This window comes from Miniopterus schreibersii (assembly GCF_964146895.1).
Source record: "Miniopterus schreibersii genome assembly, chromosome: 19".
Taxonomy (NCBI): Eukaryota; Metazoa; Chordata; class Mammalia; order Chiroptera; family Miniopteridae; genus Miniopterus; species Miniopterus schreibersii.
In genome coordinates, this window is record NC_138119.1 from 37127170 (window position 1) to 37151423 (window position 24254).

At 56.1% G+C, this 24254-nt stretch overlaps 1 protein-coding gene across 1 annotated transcript; it reads left to right on the plus strand.

The window, feature by feature from the left end:
* Positions 1 to 805: 805 nt before the first annotated feature.
* On the plus strand, positions 806 to 22510 carry GPA33 (glycoprotein A33; the record flags this gene model as incomplete). The annotated part of the gene is made up of 7 exons (XM_081121914.1): positions 806 to 848; positions 10123 to 10277; positions 10812 to 11028; positions 15651 to 15803; positions 21215 to 21334; positions 21911 to 22034; positions 22441 to 22510. 7 exons carry the CDS (start codon positions 806 to 808, stop codon positions 22508 to 22510), a joined length of 882 nt encoding a protein of 293 aa, XP_080978040.1.
* Between the last annotated feature and the right edge of the window lie 1744 nt (positions 22511 to 24254).

Below are 24254 nucleotides of genomic sequence, written 5' to 3' on the forward strand. Positions count from 1 at the left end.
CCCATCTCCCCAGTTGGTTCTGACCACCCCATCTAAAGAAGAGGCTCTCCCCTGCCCACCTCCTGTTTCTTCCCACCTCCCAGGCTATGCTCCCCACAGGACTCTTGCTCATTAAGTTGATGGCCAGTCATCCTAGCTTGCTTGGGACTGAGAGGTTCCAGGGCCATGGGACTTTTGATTTAAAACCAGGACAGTTCCAAGCACACCGAGGCCAGGTTTTCTAAGGTTGTGTTCTTTGATTACTGGTGTACTATCTACCTCCTCTACTGGATGGTCAGCTCTCTGAGGGGACAGGCTTCCTGTCTCCTCATGAAGTCTCTAGTGTGGGCTGGGGCCTGCAGACAGAGAGGGAATTAGAGGCTCATACCATGGTTCAGACTGTGGGCAACACCCTCTTTTATTGGCTTTGGACCCTTCTCTGAGATCATTTCCCTTTTTATTACAAGGCAGCAATTTCCTGCTTATCGTGGGAGAAGCCCACAGATGGGTGAGGAGCCCAGGACTTTGTACACCTGTCAAGTGGAGAAAAGGCAGGGAGAGAGGCTGGTTCAAGGAGCAGGCAAGCAGGTTCCCATTGGGCCTCTGGTGGAGGCGGTGGAGCACAAGTCCAGTCCCATAGGTGAGTTCACCTGCCAGTCCAGGTGAGGGGCGGGGTACGCGGGCAGCTCAGCTGGGGCGGCCAGGAAGAGAAAACCACAGGAAACCTCTGGGCCAGGCCAGAGGTGGTAGCTCTAAGGAGCCATCCCAGACCTGTCTGGGTGCCCCCAGTGCCCGGCAGGGCTTGAGGCACTGAGGCAGCAGGACCATGGTGCGGACGAGGCGGCCTGAGCTGTGGGTGCTCTGTGCAGGTGAGTAGGCTTCTTCGCTGTCCTGTGCTCCAGGGTGTGGGGGAAAGTCTCCGAAAGTCTCCCAGGGTGTGGGGGAGGCCCCCAGGGACACAGCTGTGCTCCTGCTGGGCAGAATGACCAGTCCTGTCACTAAGGTGGCAGGTTCTGGTCCAGAACCCAGAATCAGAATGGCTTTCATTCGTATATCAGTAAATAAAATTCCAGCCCATTTCTGGAATGAAGAATTTGTAAATCTCAAAGATCATATTTTCTGATCCCAAATCAGACCAGAGGGTCGGACGCAGGATCTGACCATTGGGAAGAAATGTTTGAAGTTGAGTTTGTTCTGGAAAAGCCAGGATGTGCAGATCTAGACCTGCTCACTACTTGGGATTTTGCCTTTGCCTTAAAACCAGAGAAAAGGGCAATGTTAAGAGTGTTAACATCTGTATCACATATATGGAAACTGAGCAGAAAAACAATTCAACTGACCCAATATCATTCCCAGAGCAAGAGAAGACTCAACCCTTCAACAGCAACAAAATTAACAGGCCCTTTCCAAAGCCTTCTGCTACTCTGTTCACTGAGAATGCAGAAGATGGGGGCCCCACAAAATAGAAATCAGGCAGCTGTCAATACACAGCTGAGTCTAAGTCAAGCATTACATAGCCAGATGGCTGTGTGGGACCCGTGCAGTTTCTCGGGTTAGGCTTGGCGTTAGGGCCCTGGGCATGGTGGGAAGGAGAATGGAGGAGGGAAGTTGAGAGATGGGGGTTGGGAATTTTACGAGTAGATTTCATTTGGTGTATTTGGCAACACTGAGAAATCCCATCAGCCTGCAATTTAGAAGCTATTGTAGGCTCCAGGGAGCTGGGAAGGAAGGAGGGAGGTGAAGGGTTATAGCGGGAAATATAGGAGTCCCGAGCCTTAGGATGTGGAACCAAGGAGGCTCTTCATAGAGGCAAGCCCCAGGACTGCTGGACTCCTGCCCCCCAGGTTGTCCTCCCAGGCCCCTAGCCCCCCACCTTCCCCATCTCTCAACTCCTGGCCGTGGGGCCCTTGGGTGGAGGGCAGCCTGGTGCTGGGGAAGGGCTAGGTAGAGGCTTGGAAATGGATCTGGAAAAGACTGATTCTCTCAGGCTGTCCCAAGCGGGGCCCACCGGGTGGTCCATCTGACTGGGACCCAAGGGCCTGCTCACCAGGTGACAGGGCCTGGTCCATTCCTTCATCCAGACAGCTCTCTACTGAACACATAGTTTGTGCGGGAACTGAAGGTGAGGGTCTGGAATAATCGCAGTCATGAGATCATGAGAGAACCCGGCAGGTCCAGATGGGCATGGGGAGGGGCTGAAAGGAAGCTACCGTCCTGCCGTCCTGCCGTCCCGCTGGGGCTGGGCTAGTGACACCTGCCTTCCCCTCCCCACCCGCTGCAACCCACAAGTGAACAAAAAGAGAGGAGTTTGGCTTAGGAAATAAACCCAAAACATAGAATGAAAAGCTGCCCTAGCTGTGTTGCCTAAAGGGGTCCGTTTGCCTCCCCTTTGAGAAGGCACGTGGCCCTGGGTGACTCGTCAGTGGAACCAGTTGTTGGGCTGTGTTCAGATGAAGTGTGTCCCCTGCGCCTCCCCTCCTCCCGTCCCCTCACCCGGAGGCCAGAACCTCATGCCCACCAGCTTTGCCTCCATGCCTTACCCTGGAGCAGGGGCGGGGAACCTTTTTGCTGCCAAGGGCCATTTGGATATTTATAACATCACTCATGGGCCATACAAAATTATCAACTTAAGAATTAGCCTGCTATATTTAGTCAAATATTTAATTAACTCGCCCCTAACGTGATGGCTGGAACTGCTTCTCTTTGGTGAGGCCTTGGGAGGGCCGGACCCAATGATTTTGTGGGACCATACACGGCCCTTGGGCTGGACATTCCCCACCCCTGCGCCTAGAGGATGGGGTAGAGGAGCTCAGGCTCAGTGGCCAGCTCGGGTCCTACGGACAGTTTGCTGAGTAAAAAATTTTGGGGGAGAAATAGCCATTGCCATGTGCACGTGAGCAGTGAAGGCCTTCAAAGGTCAAACCTAAAAGCAACCACGTGGCCCTCCCCACCATACCTCATGAGGGGACACCAGAGGAAGGAGCAGGGAAGTTAGGGAGGGCTTCTTGGAGGAGGCAGAGCTTGAGTTGGGTTTCAGAGGACCTACTGACCTTTGCCATTCTTCTTTTCTCCACCTGAACTTGCCCAGTCATAACTTAGATTTTGCTATGTCCTGGGCATAGCATCACTGAGCTGATGAGAACAGGCCTAGGGCCCCCTCAGACTTTGGGGAGGGAGAAGATACCACATAAGAAAATAATATGGAGGGGACACAAACAGAAGGTAGTGCATTAGAGAATTTAAAAACAAGGCTAACAGTGGCTAACCGTTGGCCTGATAATTCTAAACGTCAGTGACAAATACTTCTCCCTCCTAGGGCTCCCACGCCTCCCACTGCGGCACCCCAGCCATCTCTCTTCCTTAACTGACTTTCATGTGGGGCAAAGTAGTTCACCCTGATAAGCCTCCATTTCCTAATCTGTGAAACGGGCAGGATAATCTCTGACATGTAAAAATGCACATTGTCCCCCAGAGGTCGTGATAGATATTCAGTGAGTTCGTAGATGTAAAGATCTTGGAAGAGTGCCTGACACACGTGGAGCATTCAGCAAATGCCACTTGTGTGTGCCCAGAGTCAGAGTGGCTGTGGGTGAGCCTGGAGTTAGCACCCCTCCCAGAGGCCACTAGAGAAAACGCTCCAACCTGTGCCCAGAACCCAGGCTCCTCCACTCTGGGAACTGTTTCAGCCACCAGACTCCATGAAAGACTTGGCATGATGAAAGTTTCAACTGTAGGGGAAGAGATTCAGAAAGAGGAACCACCAGGAAAAATGTCCCTGAACAGTGGTGCCCAAGTCACTCAAATCTTTGAAGACATGATCTCACACACACACACACACACACACACACACACACACACACACACACACACCACACACACCCCACCTCCCCAGAACTAGAAGAAACCTCCTTGAAGACTAAATGAGAAAAATTTGGGAAAATACTGCTTTACACAGAGAAATAAAGGAACCCGTCATCCCCAAATATTCCAGATAAGAAAATATATTTTTTCTCCCCCATCTAAAAAAATTCAATAAACCAGTGGATGCCAACCCATGATGGGTGCTGATGGGAACCAAGTCCCCCAGTTCCTGGCCTTTGAGGCCGGTCCCGCTGTTTTAGAATCCTTCCCTTGGGGTCTGTTAGGGCCAATCAATCCCCCACACCCCCAGCAGGGGAACTTTCCCTAAATACCTTCCACTTGGCCACTCTCAGTGCCTGTGTGACCAACGGGAAGTTGGCATATCTGAGCCCCATGCCTTGGCTCCGTGCAGGCACCTGGCCCACGTGGCGAGGCTTCCAAGGCTCAGCCTCAGCCATGCACATCTGATATCAGAGAATCGCCTATGAGAGTGACCCCGTGCCCACAGCCAGGCTGGTGTCAGTGACAAGTGTGCTTCCATCTGCTCCAAGGCAGTGAGCCCTGAAGCCACTCTAGTCCCCAGGGCCTTGCTTCCGCCTGGAGCCTGCTGAAGCCGGAGCCTGTCAGCCAGTGCTCACAGGGCGGGCTCCGGGGCCTGGGGGCTACACAGCTGCCTGCAGCGGTGCCGTCAGGATTCAGATCCCTGCCCCGGCCCAGCTTTAGAGGAAGGGTGCCAGGAAAGATCAGGCTGAGAGAGGGGCATGTGCAGAGGGCACAGTGGTGTGTGGGGCAGTGGCTGGCGACCCTGGCTGCCCAGGGTCACCCGGGGAGTGGATGGTCAGGCTGCCCCAGACCTTATGAATTGGAACCCTGAGGGACGGAATCTGGGCACCCCTTTGATTTTGAAAGTCACCCAGGCTGTACCGTCCAGGTTTAGGGGTGCAGACTGGAACTTGAGGGAAAGTGGGTTGAAGGAGCAGTCACCTGTTCCCGGGGCAGGTCCTCTGCAGGTGGCTTGCAGCTCAGGTTTGCACGGGCGCCTGTGTTACTGGAGCTGGGTCAGAGTCAGAGTGCTGCAGGGACCATAAAGTGGGGATAGGGCAGGGGCCCCCACCTGGCCACTCTGGCAGCGCCTGACCACAGAATTTCATTGCGGGAGAGTCTGGGCGGGGGGAGAGCTGATGGCGGGATCTGTCCGAAACCGTCCCGAGGGGACAGTGTGCTGTTTGTACTTGGCCGGGACGTGTGCTTGGGGCCATAGTGGGAGGCTCAAGGATATCATGTAGGGGACCACACCCCCAAACCACCACTGGCTTGTGTCGTTTCTGGAACCCGCCCTGCTTCTCCCCTGCGCTGCCCTCTCCCCCACTCGCCTCTCCTCCCCTTTTCTCCTCGCCCTGGGGCGTCCTCAGGACAGCCCCCCCCCCCCCTTTCCTCTGTTCCCTCCTGCCATCGAGTGCGTGAGTTTCCACGGAGGTTTGGTTTACATGGACCCGTGATTATTGCTACCGTGTGACTCACGAGTGAGTGCTGGCCCCTGCCCGGTGCCCAGCGGCGGCCACTGCGTGGTTGTCACCTGCCCTCGAACCTCCGGGCAGCCAGCTGCTTTTCAGGGCTCCCCTCCTGCCTCTCTCCCCTCCCTGGTCCTCCAGGCAGCCCTGCCTCCTTCCAAGCCTCAATTTCCTAATCCCACTTGCTTCCATCAGAATGTCCCACCCGAGTCCCTTTCTGGGGCTCCATGGGTAAGACAGGGCAGTGGATTTGTCCTGCGGGTTAAAGGACCCGAGGGTCCCCCCCGCCCCAGATAGACCTGCACCTTAGCAGGAACATCAGCGCAGCCCGGGGGTGCAGATTTCAGACTGTGTGGAGACAGCCGTGGTGCTCCCTCCCCTCGGCCACCCAGTGCCCTTTGAGCTGCTTTCTGGTTTTCTGCCCTGGTGAGTCAGGGTGCCATAAACAGCGGGCAGGACGTGGCTGCCAACAGGCACCCACCCAGGCCTGTTACAGAGTCCACCGGGACAGCATGGAGTGCGGGGTGGGGCCCGCCAGCTCACCGCCCGCACCTGCCCCTAGGGGCACAGGTGACGGGGTCCTGAGCAAGACTCATCCTCCAGGATCCCCGACCCTCCTCCCACCCAGGCTGGGGTCTTTATCTTCTGTCCCAGTGGGGACCAGAGACACCTCACGCTTGGTGGCCCTCTGGCTCCATCTGGCTCCTCTCCCTGCGACAGGCCAGCTCGGACTTACCGGAACCGTTGTGGTTCCCAGAGCACCCCATGCTTGTTGCAGGAAGTTCGGAAACTAAAAATGAACAGAGAAGAAACCCCTGATTGCCCCATGACCCCAGAATCCAGCGACAGCTGTTACCATCCTGCATTCGGGTCTGCTTTCTTCTAGAACCTGCTTTCTCTCTGCAGTGATGGAGAAGGGGGGGTGGCTGTGTAGACGGTCACGCATCCTGATTCAGTCCCTCGTATGCACACCGTCAGCCTTGTGGACTGAATCCCTTGGGAGCTCCTTCAGGTCCCAGCCCCGCAGGCAGCCTTTCCCCGACAATCCTGGACCCACACATCCCCTGCCTCTCCCCACACCTCACTCCCTGGCACCTGCACTGAATGAACAATCGGGCTCTATTAGGAGGCTGGCTGGCAGTGACCTCTGACTGCTTCTGGGAAGGGACTGTGCCTTGAACCACTCAACCGACAGGGTCGTATTAGCACCCAGCTCTGTGTAGAGAGCTCAGGGTGGGAAGGAGCACAGACCTGGTGAGGGGGCCTGCACCCACCCACCCTCATCAACATGAGAATAGTGTGTGGGGAATAGACATCTGCCTGAGGTGGTTCCGAAAAGCCAGCAAAGAAAATGAAAACACTACCTCAAAAAGACACCTGCACCCCCATCAACGCAGCATCCTTCACAGTAGCCAAGATGTGGAGGAAGCACAGGAGTCCACAGACAGATGACTGGATAGAGAAGATGTGGTGCACATACACAATGGAACATTACTCAGCCATGAAAAGGAGGGAAACCTGCCATTTGTGACAATGGACCTCCAGGGCATTACGCTAAGTGAAATGTCAGACAGAGGAAGACAACTACTGCCTGATTTCACTTACATGGGAAATCTAAAACAAACAAAAACGTCCCCAAACAAAACAAAAACAGACTCATAGAATCAGAAATTAAACTGATGGTTGCCAGGGGGGAGGGTGTGGGGGGAGTGGAAAAGGTGACAGTCAGTGATATTGTGGTAACTGCACGGTGACCGATGGTTACCAGACTTAGTGTGGCCATCACATTGTAGGGCATATAAATTTCAAATCATTATCTTGTGTACCTGAAACTAATGTAATGTCATGTGCCAGCTATACTTAAAGAAAGAAATAAAATAAAAGCCAGTGCAGTAAGGGCTGGGATGTTCCCCGTGGGTTCCTGGAGGAGCTGGGGCATGAACAAGCCTGTGACCGTTTTCCCAGTGCCTTGCACTAAACTAGGCCATAGGGAAAAATCGTTGAATTGATCGGCATTTGCAGATTCCTAAGATCCATGTTGAACAAAAAGTTCAACAAACATTCATTGATTTCTAACCCCCTCCTCCCCCAGTTGCCAGCTGGAGAGCGTACAGAGGCCATTCTTGGGGGGGGGGGGGTCAGGGAAAACCCACGTGCGAGCGTGAGGTGCCGCTCAGAGACCAGCCCTTTCTCAATGCCAGCGCACGCGTCCAGGCCCGCGGCCTCCAGCATCCAGCTCCTCCCTCACTGAGACGGCGGCTCCTCGGAGCAGATGGCTTTCCCTGAGCGGAGGCGTTACTGCCAGGGTCCCCAGGGTTCCCCCGATGCTGTGTGCCTCCAGCAGCCAGTCCATCAAGCATTTCATTATACTCCTCGATGGACTGCTTTCCGTGAGCTCTCAAGAGACCGTTTATCATCTTAACAAACCTTAATTATTTACAAGCAGTCGTCCAGGTTTCAGGCGGGGTCTCCGTGGCCCCCCCTTAGGGAGGTTAAATAACTTCCCCGGTTCCATCTGGGACACTTTGAAGACTTGGCTTCCCTAGCGGGGCTCCTTGGGGCTCCTTTACTTGATTATTTCATTTTATTTTTATTTTCCAGCAATCTGTGGGATAGGGTCTTCAACCAAGTGTCTCCGGCTACGGACCCCACCCGTGCCGTGAGCTTGAATTCTCTGTAACTCATTCATTTGCTAGAGCAGAGTCTATGTGGGCGGCAGTTGGTCGAAGCCTGGGGTGTAAAGATGAAAGGAACCCAGCCCGTCGGGGAGGAAGGCGAGAACTTGGGAGGCTGGGGCCTGCTTGTGTCCGGGGAAAGGTGGGTACACTAAACGTATTGTCATTCAGCCCCCACAACATCCTGGAGTTGGTGCTATCTGCATCATAAATTTGTTTATTTCTTGATTTTGAGAGGGAGAGAAACATTGATCTGTTGTCCCATTTATTGACACGTCATTGGTTGCTTCTCGTATGGACCCTGACTGGGGATTGAACCTGCAACCTTGGTGTGTCAGGACGACGCTCTAGCCCACTGAGCTACCCGGCCAGGGCTCCTCATTTTATAGTTGAGGACACTGAGGCACAGAGAAGTTAGTTAAGTTGCTCCAGGTCACACAGCTGATGAGTCAGAATGAGGTGCCACCCTGGGCAGCCGGGCTCCGGCATTTGGGCTCCGGGCCACCCTCCGTGTGGTGTGATAACCCTTCATGAGAGGGAAGTTCAGGAGGCAGGTGCTCATGGGTCGTAGGTGGCACAAAGGATAGTCATCCGCTCTGCTTGGGGGAATTGGACATTTTCTCCAGGGCAATGTTTGAGCTCAAAGCACCTTCCTCCGCCAAGGACACAGTGCAGGGAGGTGCTGACCCTTCCTGCAGGTGGGGCACCTGCTCTTCCATCTGTACCCCGCCCCCCGGGAAGGCTGGCAGTCACTGAGCCCTCAGTCCTTGACACCCCTGGCGAATCAGCGTCAGGGGGCCAGCGAGGAGCCCGGGTAGAGAAGGAGCCCCTGGGAGTGAGGGGGCGGAGGCTCTGGGGCGGGAGGGCAAGCTCTAGGGAGGGAAACGGGCCAACTCCGGGGGGTGGGCAACAGGGAGGAGGGTGCCCGATGCACCTGTGCAAGGAAGTGGGAAGGGGGGTCATTGGAAGGCTCTAGAAATTTCTAGAAGTTCTCCACTTCCTAGTTTTCTAAACACAGGTTGAATGTCCCACCCGGGGCCCCCCACCGAGGAGGGATGAACAGTGCTCCGCCTTTGCCCAGGGCTCCCCTTTTCCTTACGAGCTCTTTCTCAGCCGCTCCTTTCCGGCTTTCCCCTCGCGACTCTAGCCACGTGAAGTGACGTTAGCTCGCTGTCGCAATGGCCTCCCAAACGGGTCGGTTCTTGAGTCCCAGCCTCTAGCGATTGCTCCCGCTTCCTGGGAGTTCCCGGGGTGCTGGTGGGTGGTTACCGCGCGTGATTCGCTTTGTCATAACCAGGCAGGCGCCTCAGAACGGGCTCCGGGGGAGGGGGGCGGAAGTGAGCCCGCAGGACAAAGGTGCACATGGTGCAGCTGGCAGTTGCTGGGCGCTGTGGGTAAGGAGCCGTGCTGAGCACAGTGCCTCCCGCGTCGGCCGCCTCCTCACAGCCCTGCCCGGGAGGACCGGGCAGGGAGCTTGGCACGGCGCTCAGGGCCCTGCGCTCAGCACGCAAAGGAGCGATGCTACTTCCCCCAATGGCCACAGAGAAGGTGTGTGGCCCGGCCGGGTGTGGCTCAGCGGTTGAGCATCGATCTAGGATCCAGGCGACCGGGGTTCGATTCCTGGTCAGGGCACGTGCCCGGGTTGCAGGCTGCAGCCGATCAATGACTCTCTCATCATTGATGTTTCTATCTCTCTCTCTTCCTCTCCTTTCCTCTCTCTGAAATCAATAAAGATATATATATAAAAAAAAGTTTAAAAAAAAAAAGAGAAGTTGTGTGATAAATGTGGAGACCCACAGAAATGGGACTGAAAGTATCGAAGGGACGTTTCTGAATCGGAAGAGAGTTGGGGTGAGGAAAGGACAGGGGGAGGAGGTGGGCTGAGGCTCGAAGCCAGGCTTGTCTGGGTGCTGCAGGGAGGGGTGGGGAGGGCCGAGGTCCCCTGCTGGTCCTCACCCAGGCCCTCAGGTGCCCTGTGTCAGCTGCGGTTGTGCTTGGGGGGGTCCGGGGGGTGGGGGGATGTCACTGGCATTCCTGCAGAGGTCCTCTGGGTGTGCCCATGTCCCTCACTTCTCCCCCCCCCACTTCCTTTCCAGTCTGGGTGACTGTCGCTGCCATCTCAGTGGAAACCCCGCCGGAACTCATCCGGGCTGCCCGAGGCAGGAGCGTCACCCTTCCCTGCATGTACCGCACTTCTGCCCATGACCGGAATGGGTTCATCCAATGGGACAAGCTTCTGCGGAGCCACACGGTAAGGCTCCTCAGCAAGAGGGAGCCCCACAGGGACTGGCACAGGGAGGAGGGGGCAGGATTAGGGTTTGCGTTGGGGCAGACCTGATCTCAGTGGACTCCATGTTCTGTTTGATAACTGGTGAGTAAATCAGTGAATAATAAGCTCCAAAGGCAAGATTCAAGTCAACCAAGTGGCTTGGGAGCTCAGGGTGGCTGCCTAGCACCATGCCTGGCACGTAGTAGGAGCTCAATAAATACTGGCTGACCAGACGGGTGAGAACAGACAATGGGCTGAAATGGGACGAGTAAGAGACGCTGGAGGCGACAAGAGGTGACTGTGCGGGGGTCTGAGGAAACCCCATTTGTTCGCATGTGCTCCCGCGGTGGGAACTGTCTACCGGCCCCAGTCTTTCCATATTGTTGTTAGACACGGGTAGGCATTGTAAGGAGCCACACAGGAGAGCTGTTTGTTCTGGGGGCTGTTTGTTTCTGGAGGAAGGGCCGTGCCGGGGCCTTAGGGTGGAGACCAAGTGGCATTTCTCCTTCCTCCCAGGAAAAGGTGCTCATCTGGAGATTTTCAACCCAAGACTACGTCTACGGTGACCTTTATAAGAACCGTGTCAACGTGTCGGGCAATGCTGAGCAGTCCGACGCCTCCATCACCATTGGCCAGCTGACCATGGATGACAATGGCACCTACGAGTGCTCAGTCTCGCTGCTCACAGACCTGGAGGGCACCTCCAAGGCACGCGTCCGCCTCCTGGTCCTGGGTGAGTGTCCCACCTCCTTCTGGGTGGTAGGAAGCAGGTGCGGCGGGAGGGCTCGGAGGACGAGTCCTGGGGTAGGACAGAGCCAGACGCAGCAGTGCCTGACCGGACCTACGACTCCTCGGTCATACCCCCGTCTCGGGCGGGGCTGCGCCTCCCCAGAGCTGCAGTCCTGAGCTCTCCAGGAGAGGGAAGCTCCTCGGGGCAGAGGGCAGGGCCCATTTGGGGTGTAACCGGGGGTCTGCCCGGGAGATCCTGTCCATGCTCTGCCCACTGCCCTTCCTGGACACCTCTCCTCTTTTTTTCTTTTTAAATCTTCTTTAAACATAACCCAAGGATATGTTCATCGATTTTCAGAGAGAGCGAGAAAGGGAGAGGGAGAGAGAAACATTGGCGGGTTGCCTCCCACACATGCCCCAGTCCAACCTGCCACCTTCCCGGTGCACGGGACAATGCTCCACCCAACTGAGCCACCCGGCCAGGGCAGCACCTTTCCTGTTTTTCATGCCAAACTTTCTAAGGAGAAGAAAAGGGAGCCCAAGGTCCTGTTATAAAGGCACTCGCTGTGCCCTACTCCCCTACTGAGGGCCCGTCGAGACTGTCCTTCCCTGTCATAAATCCAGCTAATCAGCAGCAACCCTCACACCAGCTCCCACCCCTGCACCCCAACAACACACGGTCGGTCAGGTCTACTGCCTTTGAAATACGTCCCAAGGGACCATTCTTTTCATTAAATAACTTCTTATTGGAGGTTACAGTTCTGAAAGCACCTGAATGACCGTCTGCATGGATACCTTCACCCTGTAGGTGAGGCCCAGAGAACGCAAGCACCCGGCTCAGAGTCAAAGTGACTGAGAGCTTCGGTGAGCACCTGCCCTCCCACCAGCCTGGGGAACGGCCTGCACCCTGCAAGGGAGCAGCCCTTTCAACCGAAACGATGCCTCCTTGTGCCTTTGTTTTTCCCCTTTACACTACTTAGTGGGGTTTAATTTTTCATTACATAAGGCGGCTGCCTGGCTTTTCGAAGCATTGTAGTGAGTTAAACAGAACCCTGAATGAAGAGTGACTGTCTCCCCTTTCCACGCACCTCCCAACAAGGCGGCCAGTGGTAGAGCTGGGTGTCCTCCACACTTCTCCCCATGTCCTCTCAACACACGCGGGCACACACACCACACACACGAGTGTGCATACACACACACTTTTCCTTTTCCTTTCTTTCTGTTCCTTAAAAAGAGAGAGATCACATTATAAAGACCACTCTGCGATGTTCTTTTCTCGATGCTTCATGCACATTTCTCCAGATTTACGTATGACTCCCTGGTAACAGCAGGGGTCCCGTTGCGTGGATGCACTGATTTATCCAAGCGGTCCGTGCTCACAGCCAGCCTCAGGCTATCTCCATATTGTTCTGTACGAACAATACTGACATAAAAATAGATGTTCTTTCACAGTGTTGTTTTTATTTCTTTTGGCTAGATTATTAAAAGTAGGATCAGTGTTAACCACACCAGCTAGTTTCCCCAAAGCAACTTAAACCACCATTGGCGTGCTCTGAGCAGGCCCATCTTCCCACAGCCTTGCCAGTACTGAATGTTGTCAGCCTGTTTAATTTGTGTAAATGTTGTTAATTTGCTAGGTGAAAAAATTCAGTTCAGTCTACATCGCATTTTAATCTGACATCAGTAAGCTGCACCCACCTCCTTCCCCTACCCCCTTCCCCTTCCCTCCTTCCCAAGCTAGAGCCTGACTCCCTGAGGCTGGGAAATGGGGGGCGTGGCTCGCTGTCCTCACTCACCTTAGCCCACTTCCTCCCCCCATTTCTGGATCTTCTGAGGTAAGGACCCGAGGGGGTGTTAAGGGGGAGGCACAGGCCCCTGCACTCTCTTGGCCAACAGAGTCGCCATCTCTCCATATTTACCTAACCTTCAGTGCACCCTCCCCTGCACTCTAGAGCAGACGTCAGCTCGCCTGTTATGTTGGATCCCCCATGGCATTAACCTGTGCTCTGTCCCTCTTGCACCCACACCAGCCACAGAAGGTGGGGGACAGAGCAGGCCCGCCTGGACGCGCCCACTGTGTTTTCCTCCCTGGCTCCATGGAATGGGGGGCTGCCTCTCTCTGGAGGACCCCGAGCGCAGGGAAGGTTGTTAGCATGGAGCTTATTTCTGTTCGGCTTTCCCGTTCATCCACTATGGCAGCATCAGTCCAAACACAAACAAGCAGCCGTGTTGGTGATTCTCACCCCTTTAAAAATACTGCGTTTAAAAAATAAGAAACTGAAAAAGACAAGCACCCACCTATGTGCCTAAGCATGTGTTCACCTCTCCCAGCCCTGTGCATGTGCCTACTCAGCGCCCACCTGAGCTTGTGGCCTAACCGGCCCTCACTTTCTTTTTTCATCCTGTGGCACCCAGCACCTCCTGCTGATGGGAGTGCCATGTCCCTGGACTGCTCGGGCTGTCTCCAACCAGACCTATTACAAATAACGTCACAAGTCATTGTGCTTGCATAGCACTTAATTTTATATTTGCATTAGCTCTTTGGAGAGAGGTTACCCAGCCAAGAAAAGGAGCGTTTTCCTCCAGTTTCTCTTCTGCTCACCTCCCCACATTCTCTCAGTGCCCATGTTCCCCCAGCTGAGTCCCTCACTTCCCACCTGATCTTTCTCTGCCTAATTCTCGCTCCTTCTGGCTCCCTTTTAACTACTCCTGTCTTCCTGCAAGGAGCTGGTTGGGGAAGGCAGCGGATCCCACCCCCCAGAGCCACTGCATTTTAGTTAACTTGAAGAGTGAGGGGGCCTTGCTTAATCTGAGGTTATGGAACTCGGTGAAAACCAAGCTTTGCTTTAAAAAAGAGGGACAGAGATCATTCTGTGCTATGTGTTAAGAAATCCTGCAAATTCACTTAAAAAAAAAATAAAGTTTTCTTTCCAAAAGGTTCTCCTGCGGGACTTTTATGCATAAAAGCTTTAATTATGCGGCGCCGCCCTGGGCGAGGCGGGGCACGGGGTCCTGGTCACTGCCCGGAGGCCGCCTGGCCCTGGGACACCTGCGCTGCGCCCTCAGGACCAGCCGCCTCCGGCCTCTAGCGCCCCCTGGTGTCCAAAGACGGAATCGCAGGCTCTGCCGCGGCCTGGAGCCCACCTACCTCCCGTCTGGGAGGGAGGCCCAGCAGACCGAGGTCTGAGGTCTTGGGGGCTCCCCACAGCAGGTGTAAGGGCTGCTGGGCTAGAGGGGACAGGCCGGTCCTGAACAGCTCCCCCAGAACTGTGGGGCGGGCTGGGGGTCGGCAGAGACCGGAGTTCACTCTGCATGTGCAGTGACCCCGCACCTGTGGGGTCTGGACTGCGATGGGCCGCACTCAACCGGGGCATGTAAAGAAAGAAGCGGAGGGGACTGGTCTGCCACCCACGGCTTCCAGTATAGCCCTGTCCCCTGTGGGACCTCCCTGCCCAGCCCCAAGGACACCACCTGAAGTCTCAGGCACACCTGTCCCTTTGCCGGGAGGGCCCACCTCTCTCTGACCACCACCACCTGCACTGTGGCCTCCTTCACTGCCCCTTCCAGTGGCAGCCTGTGCTGTGACTGCCTGTCCCCTGCCCGCTCACTGTCCAATCACTTGTGTTGTGCCCACTGGACTCCTTGAACACAGGGACTCACTCGCTATGTCACCCCAGTCCCCAGCAGTGTCATGCGTACAGTAGGTGCCTAATAAGGTCTGTAGAATGAACCGCACTATACGGTTGTGCGGATGGTGCTGAATGGGGGGCCTGGCTGGAGGTCTGCAGGAATTCCAGGTTAGGTATGAGCTGCGGGCTGACGGTTTCTGTACCCTCCTTTCTGTGGGCTCCCCTGTCCTGACCTCTGTCCCTCTGTCCCCTCCCAGCCCTCTGGTCCTCATTTCCTGCCCAGCACTCCCGCTGCTGCTGGGGGTCTCTCCTATCCCCTGGCTACTCTGGACAACTGTGTTTTATCAGCAAAGCCGGGGAGGAGGGCAGCGCCTAACCCAAAGTGAGCACTCCCGAGGCAGAGGCGCCGAGGTGAAGGGCTGGAGAGAGCAGGGCTTCCGTTCGCCCCAGGGGTAGGCAAACCGTGCCCAGGCCAGCGCAGCCTGTCTTATGTGGCCTGTGGGCTAAGAACAGTTTCTACATTTCTGAAGGGTGATTTACGAAGCAGTGACAGAGACCGGGATGTGGCCTTCACAGAAGAAGTCTGCTGTCTCCTCAGGTGACAGGCTGAGAAGAACCTAAAATGGCACAGCTGAGTCACTGGAGGGATGGCTGGTGGGGAGCCCCCTGGACCTGGGTCCGAAGGCCAGGTTCCAGCCCCAGCCCTGGGAGACGGTGCCCAGCCCCCTCTCTGGGCCTCCGTATCCCGGTCTTGATAAGGGTGACGGCTCTACGCCGGCCACGGGGATGCTTCCCACTGCGAGAGCTGCCTCTCTGATGGGGACAGGCCGTGGGGAGGTGTTTCAGGGGGACTGACCGTCTAGTGTTAAATCTCACGTATAGGCTGTGAATTTCTCTGCCTGAGAACAAACAAGGCAGATGTGTGTGTTTGGGGTGGCAGCTGGCTGTCACCACGCCCCACCTGATTCATGCCTTCTCTTTGACCCCTCCCCTTCAGTGCCACCCTCCAAACCAGACTGCGGCATCAAGGGCGAGACAGTGATTGGGAACGACATCCAGCTGACCTGCGAGTCAAAGGAGGGCTCCCCGACCCCTCAGTACAGTTGGAAGAGCTACAACCTGCTGAACCAGGAGCGGAAAGCCCCACCAGGTAACCACATCAAGGGGCAGCTGATTGGCAGGCTGCCCGGGGAGACTGTCTCGCTCCCGCCTGCAGCTGGCACTGCTATGCTCGAGTCATCTCTCTGAGCACCGATCTCTCATAACAGTACCTGCCTACCCCACAGGTTGCTGTGAGCGACAACAGTGATTTCACGCGAAGCACTTAGTGGAAGCACATACTGTGTGCTTCCTGGGTGTCCCGGTGCCCGGGGACTCAGTTCTCTGGAATAAGCGTCTATCATCGTCACTCTGTGTGAAAGCCCTGGGACCTCAGCTTTGATTACGATTATGTCCTAAAGGACATATTTGAGGCCCCAAGTCCAACTCTGGCTCTACTCAGACTCCCCTGAACCCTACCTCCCCAAACATGCCCCCTTTTATGGCCACACACCTCCAGACGGCTGCGGTGGGGACCTGTTCTCAGGGACTCGGGGACAGGATGCAAGTTTCACTTTTGGTTGCCAGGAGACTGATTGTGTCCTGGGCAGCTTGGTATTTGACCTTTTGGTCAGGAAGCAAACTGAAAAAACAAAAAAAACAAAAACCATATAAATATCCTCCTGTTACTGTGGAGCCCACTGGTGTGGGCTCACCCCACCGGGAGCCCTGGCCCCCGTGCCCACGGCTGCCTGGCCAGCTGCACCCAGAGTTCCGGAGGTTAAGAAGGCAAGGCTGAGAGGCGCCCTTGGTCTAAGTGGTGGGGGTCTCCAGCTCAGTGGGGTGGGAAGAAGGGGAGGGGAGGGGTGCGGAAGGCCGGGGAGGGGCCTGGTCAGGTCCCCAGGAGCCCCGTGAGTGACCGCTAGCTGGGGCTTCCATCAGACCAGGGTGAGTTTGCCATTGTACCCTTCCCTCGTTTGGGGGCTAAACAAGAACTTCTTAAAAGGAAAAAAAAAAAATGAATTGCTGGAACCCACTCCATCTAATGAAAAACAGAAGACGTGTGGATTTCAACAAGCTTCCAGTTTGGGTCCATATTTCCGGTTGGCAGCTTTGTACTGAGTGTGCCTGGAGCTCGGCTGACACCACCTGGCAGCCCCCCTCTGGCCCATGAACAGTGCCTCGGGCGGTGGTCACCACAGCCTGCCATGGGCACTGGTCGGTCTGCCCTTCCTGCAGCAAAGTGTGCACAGCGGGGTCCAATGCTACAACAGTTTACACCCAGTGGCGCTGTAGCCCAGAGGACGCAGGGGATCAAAGATCGTGTCTCTGAGGGGGGACTGGAGCAGGCCGCACAGCATGGTGCGTGGCATGGGCTCTAATCTGGGCTCAGCCCCTTGTCTGCTATGTGACCTTGGCAGGTGACTCAGCCTCTCTGTGCTGTAGTTTCTCCAGAAAACATGGGCATAAAACCGGTACTTACTTCATAGGGTTGTTGTGAAAATTAAACAAAAGCACACGGGACGCACTGAGGCCAGTGCCTGGCAGATAGTAAGCACTCGGTCAGTGCTGTTCTGTGAGCTGGACCCTGAGGATCCTGAGGATGTTCTGTGAGCTGGATCCAGGCATGTGGACAGCAGAGGGATCCAGAGCATTGGGAGTGGCTGAGGAGAAGAAACGTGCCCACGGAGGAGGGGGAGTGGGGAGCGTGTGCCCAAGGAAGGACCAGGAAGCCCTGAGAAGGCCAGGGGCCTGTGCCCTGGGTGGGGAGGCTGGCCTGGGCCTAGAGGCCACGGGCTCCTTGTGGCCAGCACTCCATTCGTGGTTCCCCCGCCTCCAACAGGAAAGACTCAGCTGTTGTCAGAGCCCAAAACCTCATTTTTTCAGTAATCCAAAAGGGGAGACGCCTGAGGACACAGAAGGAGTTAAAGGAAATCCACTCACCTACTTCGGAAAAGCTTCATCCTGCCTGAGTTAAGACTTGCTCAGTCGGCCTGGGCATCGGGGAGTGACGGGCAGAGTGGGCTACCCTGGCGCGAGGGTGCGGGCGGGGCTCCACCCTGCCTCACAGAGCCCTAGGAGCCCGTTGTGTCTGCTTCCTCTGGGTCATGGGGAACCCATTCCTCACTTTTAAAGCATCTCAGGCCACAGTGGGCGACTTGGAGAGCAGGGCTCCTCCTGCACCGGAGGGCAGAACCCCCACATTGGAGATGCCCCCTCTGACCCAGCAGTCAGTGGGAACAAGCCAGCAGAGAGGACAGGGAATCTGAATCAGCGCACAGGGATTGAGGGCTGACTTCTCCACTAGCCTCTGACCCTTAGTATCTTCATCTGAAACGCTGGGAAGATCATTACCCTGCCCCCCCCCCCCCCCGGAGGCTGTGAGGAGGGTAAGAGGAGATCCGTGTGTGGTATCTCTGAACATCCTCCGTAAACCAGGGCATCATGCAGGAAAGGAGTAGGGATTTGGGTGTCAGGCAGGGAGGGAGGGGTAGTTCTGGGGGCTGGAGCACTTTGAAGAACTAGTTGACTACCATGGGGCGGGGAACAGGAAAGTTAAACCCTGTCAACTGACATCAGTGCCCAGGGGAGACCAGGGCTCCCCTGCAGGGAAATCTCTCCCCAGCTGGAGCAGGGGGAGCGGGAGGCGCCCTTCTGTGCATTTCCTGTTTGGCCACAAGATGTCACCATTGCAGCAGAAACGTTAGTTTTAGCCTGATTTCTGAACTATTGGGTCCTTCCCAAGAAAGGGGGTTTGGGAACCCCAACTTAGGATAAAAGCGGCTCCTGGGATACCGGGTACGCACTGGGCAGCCCCCAATGCCCGCTGCTTTCTTGAGGAGCCAGGGAAGGATGGTGCTAACTTGAGTAGGAAGCCCCACGTCCCGTTCCTTAAGCAAGCCTTCCCTCCGCCAGGGCGCGGTGCGCACCTCAGCAGGCCAGGCTTCACGCTCTAAAGCAGTGGGAGTCGGGTAAGGGCTATTTGCCCGCGAATATGTCCAGGGCCAGAGAGCATTTCCCAAAGTGGGTTCCTTCAAGGTGTGTCTTAAAAAATCCCACCCAGACACTACATATTTAACCCTTAACTCTAATTTCTAAACCCGTTCTGGACATGGACTCTTTTCAGTGTATTAATAACCCAGGTGAGCAACATGCCAGAGAGTACCCCGAGGTGAGGGATGCCAGGATGGATTTTAGGGAGATCGAGCACCCAGAGAACACTGCCCTGGGCTTCCAGGAAAGAAGGGAAGAAAATAACCGTGATCACCAGCTGTTATTTCCAGCTGGGGAGGGAGTGGATGGTTTTAATTTTAGCCCGTTCTTTACAGAGGTTTCCCGCGCCCTGTGGTGGTGGTCACATTCCCCTCCCATGCGCTCCACTTGGAGCCCCGTCGCAGCCGCCGCAGTGCCATGTCTGTCGCCCTCCCAGACCGGGGCCTTTCACCTTGTTTAGAGCTAATGGGACCAGCATGTCTGTTCTGGATCAGACTGAATTGAAATAGTCCTTTTATGTCCTGTACGAGTTTTATAATGAGCTTACTTTGGTTTTATAATTTCTTCAAAGAAATTTGTCAGCTGCTTCAGAAAGTTCTGGACCTAAAGCGGGATTTTTGTTAATGGCTTATCATTTTTTAATTTTGTAACCTTGGGCAAGTCAGTTACCTCTGGGACGCTGGAGACGGAAATATTGGCTCCGTCTACCATCCGAGATTGTTGGGAGAATCAGGGGCCTGGTACCTGAGGAAGCGTATTGAGTGGCTCGTCCAGACAGGGGAAATGAGTCCTGCGAGAGGTGAAGCTGGGGTGATGGCAGGGCCGGTCCGTGCCCCTGGGACCATGATGCAGAGCCTGGCCTTGTTACTAAGATTACGGCTGCCTCTGAAACGTGGCTGGGTCCTACCTGCAATGTGGGACATCTCTGGATGGTGTGCAGCCACCTGGTGGCAGCAGGGACCACAGGGGGCTCTTTCTGTGGCAAATGAGAGTGCAAAGGCCTCTTAACCCCTCTCAAAGCTGCAGTTACAACAAAGCTTCTCTGAGGACAGGACACGCAAACACGTCTGAGCACCAAGCTCTCCCTTTCGAGGTGAGGAGATAACAGGGTCAGAGTCCGCAGGAAGGTCACTCGCGAGGACATTCGGACCCTCCCCTGAACTCAGGAGGGTCAGGGTTAGCGCTCCCGCCCCAGACACGGGCTGTGGCTCCCACAAGTTAAATGGCCCATGTGGGTGGCGGACGATGAAGAGTCCAGACAGCTGCCTCCCCGCCCCCCAGGTACACACACTCACATACGCACACTCAGACACACTCACATACGCACACTCACGCACACTCAGACACACACTCACATATGCACACTCACACACTCACATATGCACACTCAGATACACACTCACACACTCACATACGCACACTCAGACACACTCACATACACACTCAGACACACACTCACATATGCACACTCACACACTCACATACGCACACAGACACACTCACATATGCACACTCAGATACACACACACTCACATATGCACACTCAGACACACACACACATAGGCACACTCAGACACACACACATACGCACACTCAGACACACACATACGCACACTCAGGCACACACACTCACATACACTCAGATACACACTCACATAGGCACACTCACAGGCACACTCAGACACACACTCACATACACACACTCACACACATACGCACACTCAGACACACACACTCACATACGCACACACATACTCCCATACTCACATATACACACACACCACACACTCATATACGCACATACACTCACGTTCACGCTCACATATACACACACCATACACTCACATATACACATTCACACACGCCATATACTCACACATATACACATAAATACACCACAGAGACATACAACACACACGTATACACATTCACAACACACCACACACACATATACATATATACTCATTCTCACACACACACACACACACACACACACACACACTACTCATGGCAGAAAACCCAGAGATCAGAGTTCTTGATTTCTAACGCCTTCTTCCACTTGAGTCCCAGCTAAGGGATTTGGTTTCTGGAGATCACAAAGGGGGTCACAGTGGCACCTAAAGGCGTTTTCACGCGGCACATGCTGTACACCACACGTACGGAGCACTCGCCACGGCCGGGCCTCCTGTTGCGGGCCTAGAGCGGTCAGTACGTCATCTCATGCTCACAGTGCCCTGCGAGGCGGCACCAGCATTGCTTCCTTTCGGAAACAGGAAACTAAGGCTCAATGAGGCTGTTGCCTGCGCAGAGGCACAGGGTTGATAAGCAGCAAGCGTCAAGCTCAGGGCCTGTACCATACGCCCCCCGAGTCGTGCACCTGCCTGGACCCCGTCCTGCAGCCCGGAGGTGGGTCTGCTCCAGACGCAGGTGAGGCCGGCCCAGTGCAGCCGGGCCGAGCTCCGGGCTGTTTCCACTCCGCTGTGGCTCCCCTCCCCGCCCCTCTCCTCACCCAAAGGTCTTCCTCCCCAGGCGAGGGGCAGACCTTGTCTCTGAGGAACATCTCCACAGACACGTCGGGCTACTACGTCTGCACCGCCAGCAACGAGGTGGGGACCGAGTCCTGCAACATCACCGTGACCGTCAGGCCTCGTAAGAGCTGCTGAGTGTGGATGGAGGGACAGAGGGAAGGAGCGGTGGGGAGGAATCGCAGCCTCCTTCGGGTGCCCACTGGCCGGCAGCTGGGGTGACCAGGCCAGACGGGCACCCTGTGCGCGGCTCCTGCTGCCTGGGGGCCAGTCTGGCTCCCTTGCTTCTTTGGAAGCAGTGCCCAGAGCCACCGCCACAGCCCTTTGGGTGGGACACTGACCAGCTCAGGGATAAGTGGAAGTAGGAACTGCCTGGTTGACAGCCAAGGATCCTCCGGAGCCCAGGGAGCCCAGGGAGCCCAGGGAGTGTAGGGACACAAAGCCAGGGCCATCTGCCCCTGTCTGCATCTCCATGCAGAAGAGTATCCGCAGCCCCCCGGCACGCTCCTACCAGGCCGCCTTTCATGCAGGGCTCCCAGAGGCTGGCTCTCTGGGCTCAGAGGACGGGAGCCCTGGGGACTGGAAGGGACTGCCTGGGGCCCTGGCTGCCGCGGGGGCCCTCCCAGCACGCTCAGCTCTCCAGCCTGGGCTCAGGCCAGGGCTCCTCGGGCTGGGGGTGCAGCTGCTCTGTCCCTCGCAGCCTCCATGAACGTGGCCCTGTATGCGGGCATCGCGGGTGGCGTGGTGGCGGCCCTCATCCTCATCGGGGTCCTTGTCTACTGCTGCTGCTGCCGGGAGAAGGGCGAGGACCAGGAGGCCAGGCCGTGAGTGTTGGGGCCTCCGGGTGGCACGGTCTGGGCAGACTGGGAAGACTCGTCCCAGCTCCTCACATCAGGGGATAGATGTCACTTTCATGAGCACCCCCTGAAGCGGCGTTGCAGTCCCAGACTTGACCCAAGGCCCGTGGGTCTCGGGGCAGGGCTCCCTGTGGGTGCCAGGGCCAAGTGTGGCTGGAGGCTTTGTCACCGGCCGGTCCCTCCTGTCCCGTGGAGCCAGCCTGCTCCCCTAATGCCCTCAGTTCACGAGTGGAACAATTCTGGGCCACTCCCTGTCCTCCCTGAGCCCACCCTTCAGCCCAGGGTGCAGCTGGCTGGGTGGGGATGGCAGGTCGTGAGGAGCACTGGGCCCAGGTCCCTGAGCCAAAACTTCCCTCTGTCCTCACTGCCTCAGGAGTCGGTCCATCTACCAGGAGCCTCCGGAGCAGCTGAGGGAGCTTTCCAGGAGGCAGGAAGAGGTGTAGGACTCCAGGCACAGAAACCAGGGGAGCAACAGCCGCCAGTGCCCTGACCATGCTGCCCACGGGTGACCAGGGCCTGCTGCAGGATCGGGGAGGGCCAGGGGGTCCTTCCCAGCCTCCCCGCCTCCTCTCTGCTCCAGCAGTTTTCCTGATCCCCTCCAGCACTGACGCTGCACCCCACCCCCCGCCGTGTCGGAGGCAGAGGCGCAGCTTAGCCTGATGAGCTGATGCAAGTGACCCCTACCCCCTGCCTGCCTCCAAGTCCCCAGCTCCTGCTCCCGCGACCCGGCTGCAGCCTCCACCTTTCTCAGAGCCAGCGGGACAGCAGGGGCTGCCGGCTCACAGCGAGCCCAGCGCCAGGCCAGCGCCAGGCAGAGGGGTCCCACGCAATACATTTTTGTCGAAGGAATGAAAGAATAAGGGAGCGTAAGAAGGGCTCCCTATTATTTATCCAGCTTCAGTGTGAACTCCTTGCTCTGGGGCCCACCTGGCCTGGCCTTGAGTTCTCCTTCCAGGCTCATCACCCACAGATTCCGTGCACATTCAGACACCCCGGCGAGGGCGACCTCCAGCCGCCTGCACCTGCCGGCAGGGCTGCCCACGCAGCACCCGTCTCAGCCTGTCAACACCCCAGCTGCCCCGGCCCATCTCAAGCCCCTGTGAATTTTATAACTCTGTCCTGGTGTCCCACCCCCATCACCAGTCAAGGGCACAGGTATCTGAGCACATGTGTCTCCCCATTAGAGCTGGAGCCCCTCGGAGCAGGGCCTGCACCTCGCCCCTGCTTTGGGCCTTCCTCTCTCTGGTCCCCCTGATGTGATTGCGGACACAAAGATGGTGCCCACCCAAACCCGTCTGCTCGTTTGGAGAATCAGGATGAGTTGATTTAAGTGAACACGCACAGGAGCCTGTTTGCAGCTGCCTGGATTCTCACATCATGGTGATGCCTCTAAAGGCCAGAGGAGCTGACATGCCCACCTGCCCCTGACCCCTAAGCCGTGCCCTGCCCAGCCCACTCCTGGCAGCTGCTGCTCTGCTGTGCTGGTTGGGGCCCTGCTGCCCCCCCACAGCCTCTCCCCGTTCCTGGCTGTTCCTTCTCCTTTGAGGGCCCAGGCAGTGTGGCTGCATAGGCCTCGCGGCCCGGTGACCAGACTCGCCCAAATGCTGTTTACTATTAAATAAACATTGTCTTTTCTGGATGATCAGAAAAGTAATTTTTAAAATTTGCTGTCCGTTTGTGATTTTAAAAATATTTATCTTTTATATTTTTTAATTCTTTGCTTCATTCAAAATGCTGTCAATAATAGTAAAGTTGTCAGTAAAAATTCTTCTTTTTCCTTTGATGTGGGTTTTGCTCCCATCGGGGTGGAACTTGTGTCTCATGCGTCGGTGTCTACCTCCGGCAGGCCTCTGCTTCCTCCAGGAGGCGAGGCGAGGTGTCAGGCTGGCTGACTCCTCTCTGCCTCTGGAAGGGCTCTGAAGGTTTACCTGCCTTAGCTCCAGGCTTAGGTTAAAAAAGGGGGAACGAATTGCATTGATTCAACAATTCTGTGAGCACCCGCTACGTGAGCACGGTTCTGGCTGCAGGTGTACAAAGGTCGCTGAGACCCTGTTCCACAGGAGGAGCTGCAGTCGCATGGAGGTGACACACAGAAACCTGTTTACTGAGATGGAGACGCGGCCACAGGCATGTAGCTGGCGGAGCGGCTCAGCCTGAGGCAGTTGGGGAAAGCTTCATAGAGGAGGT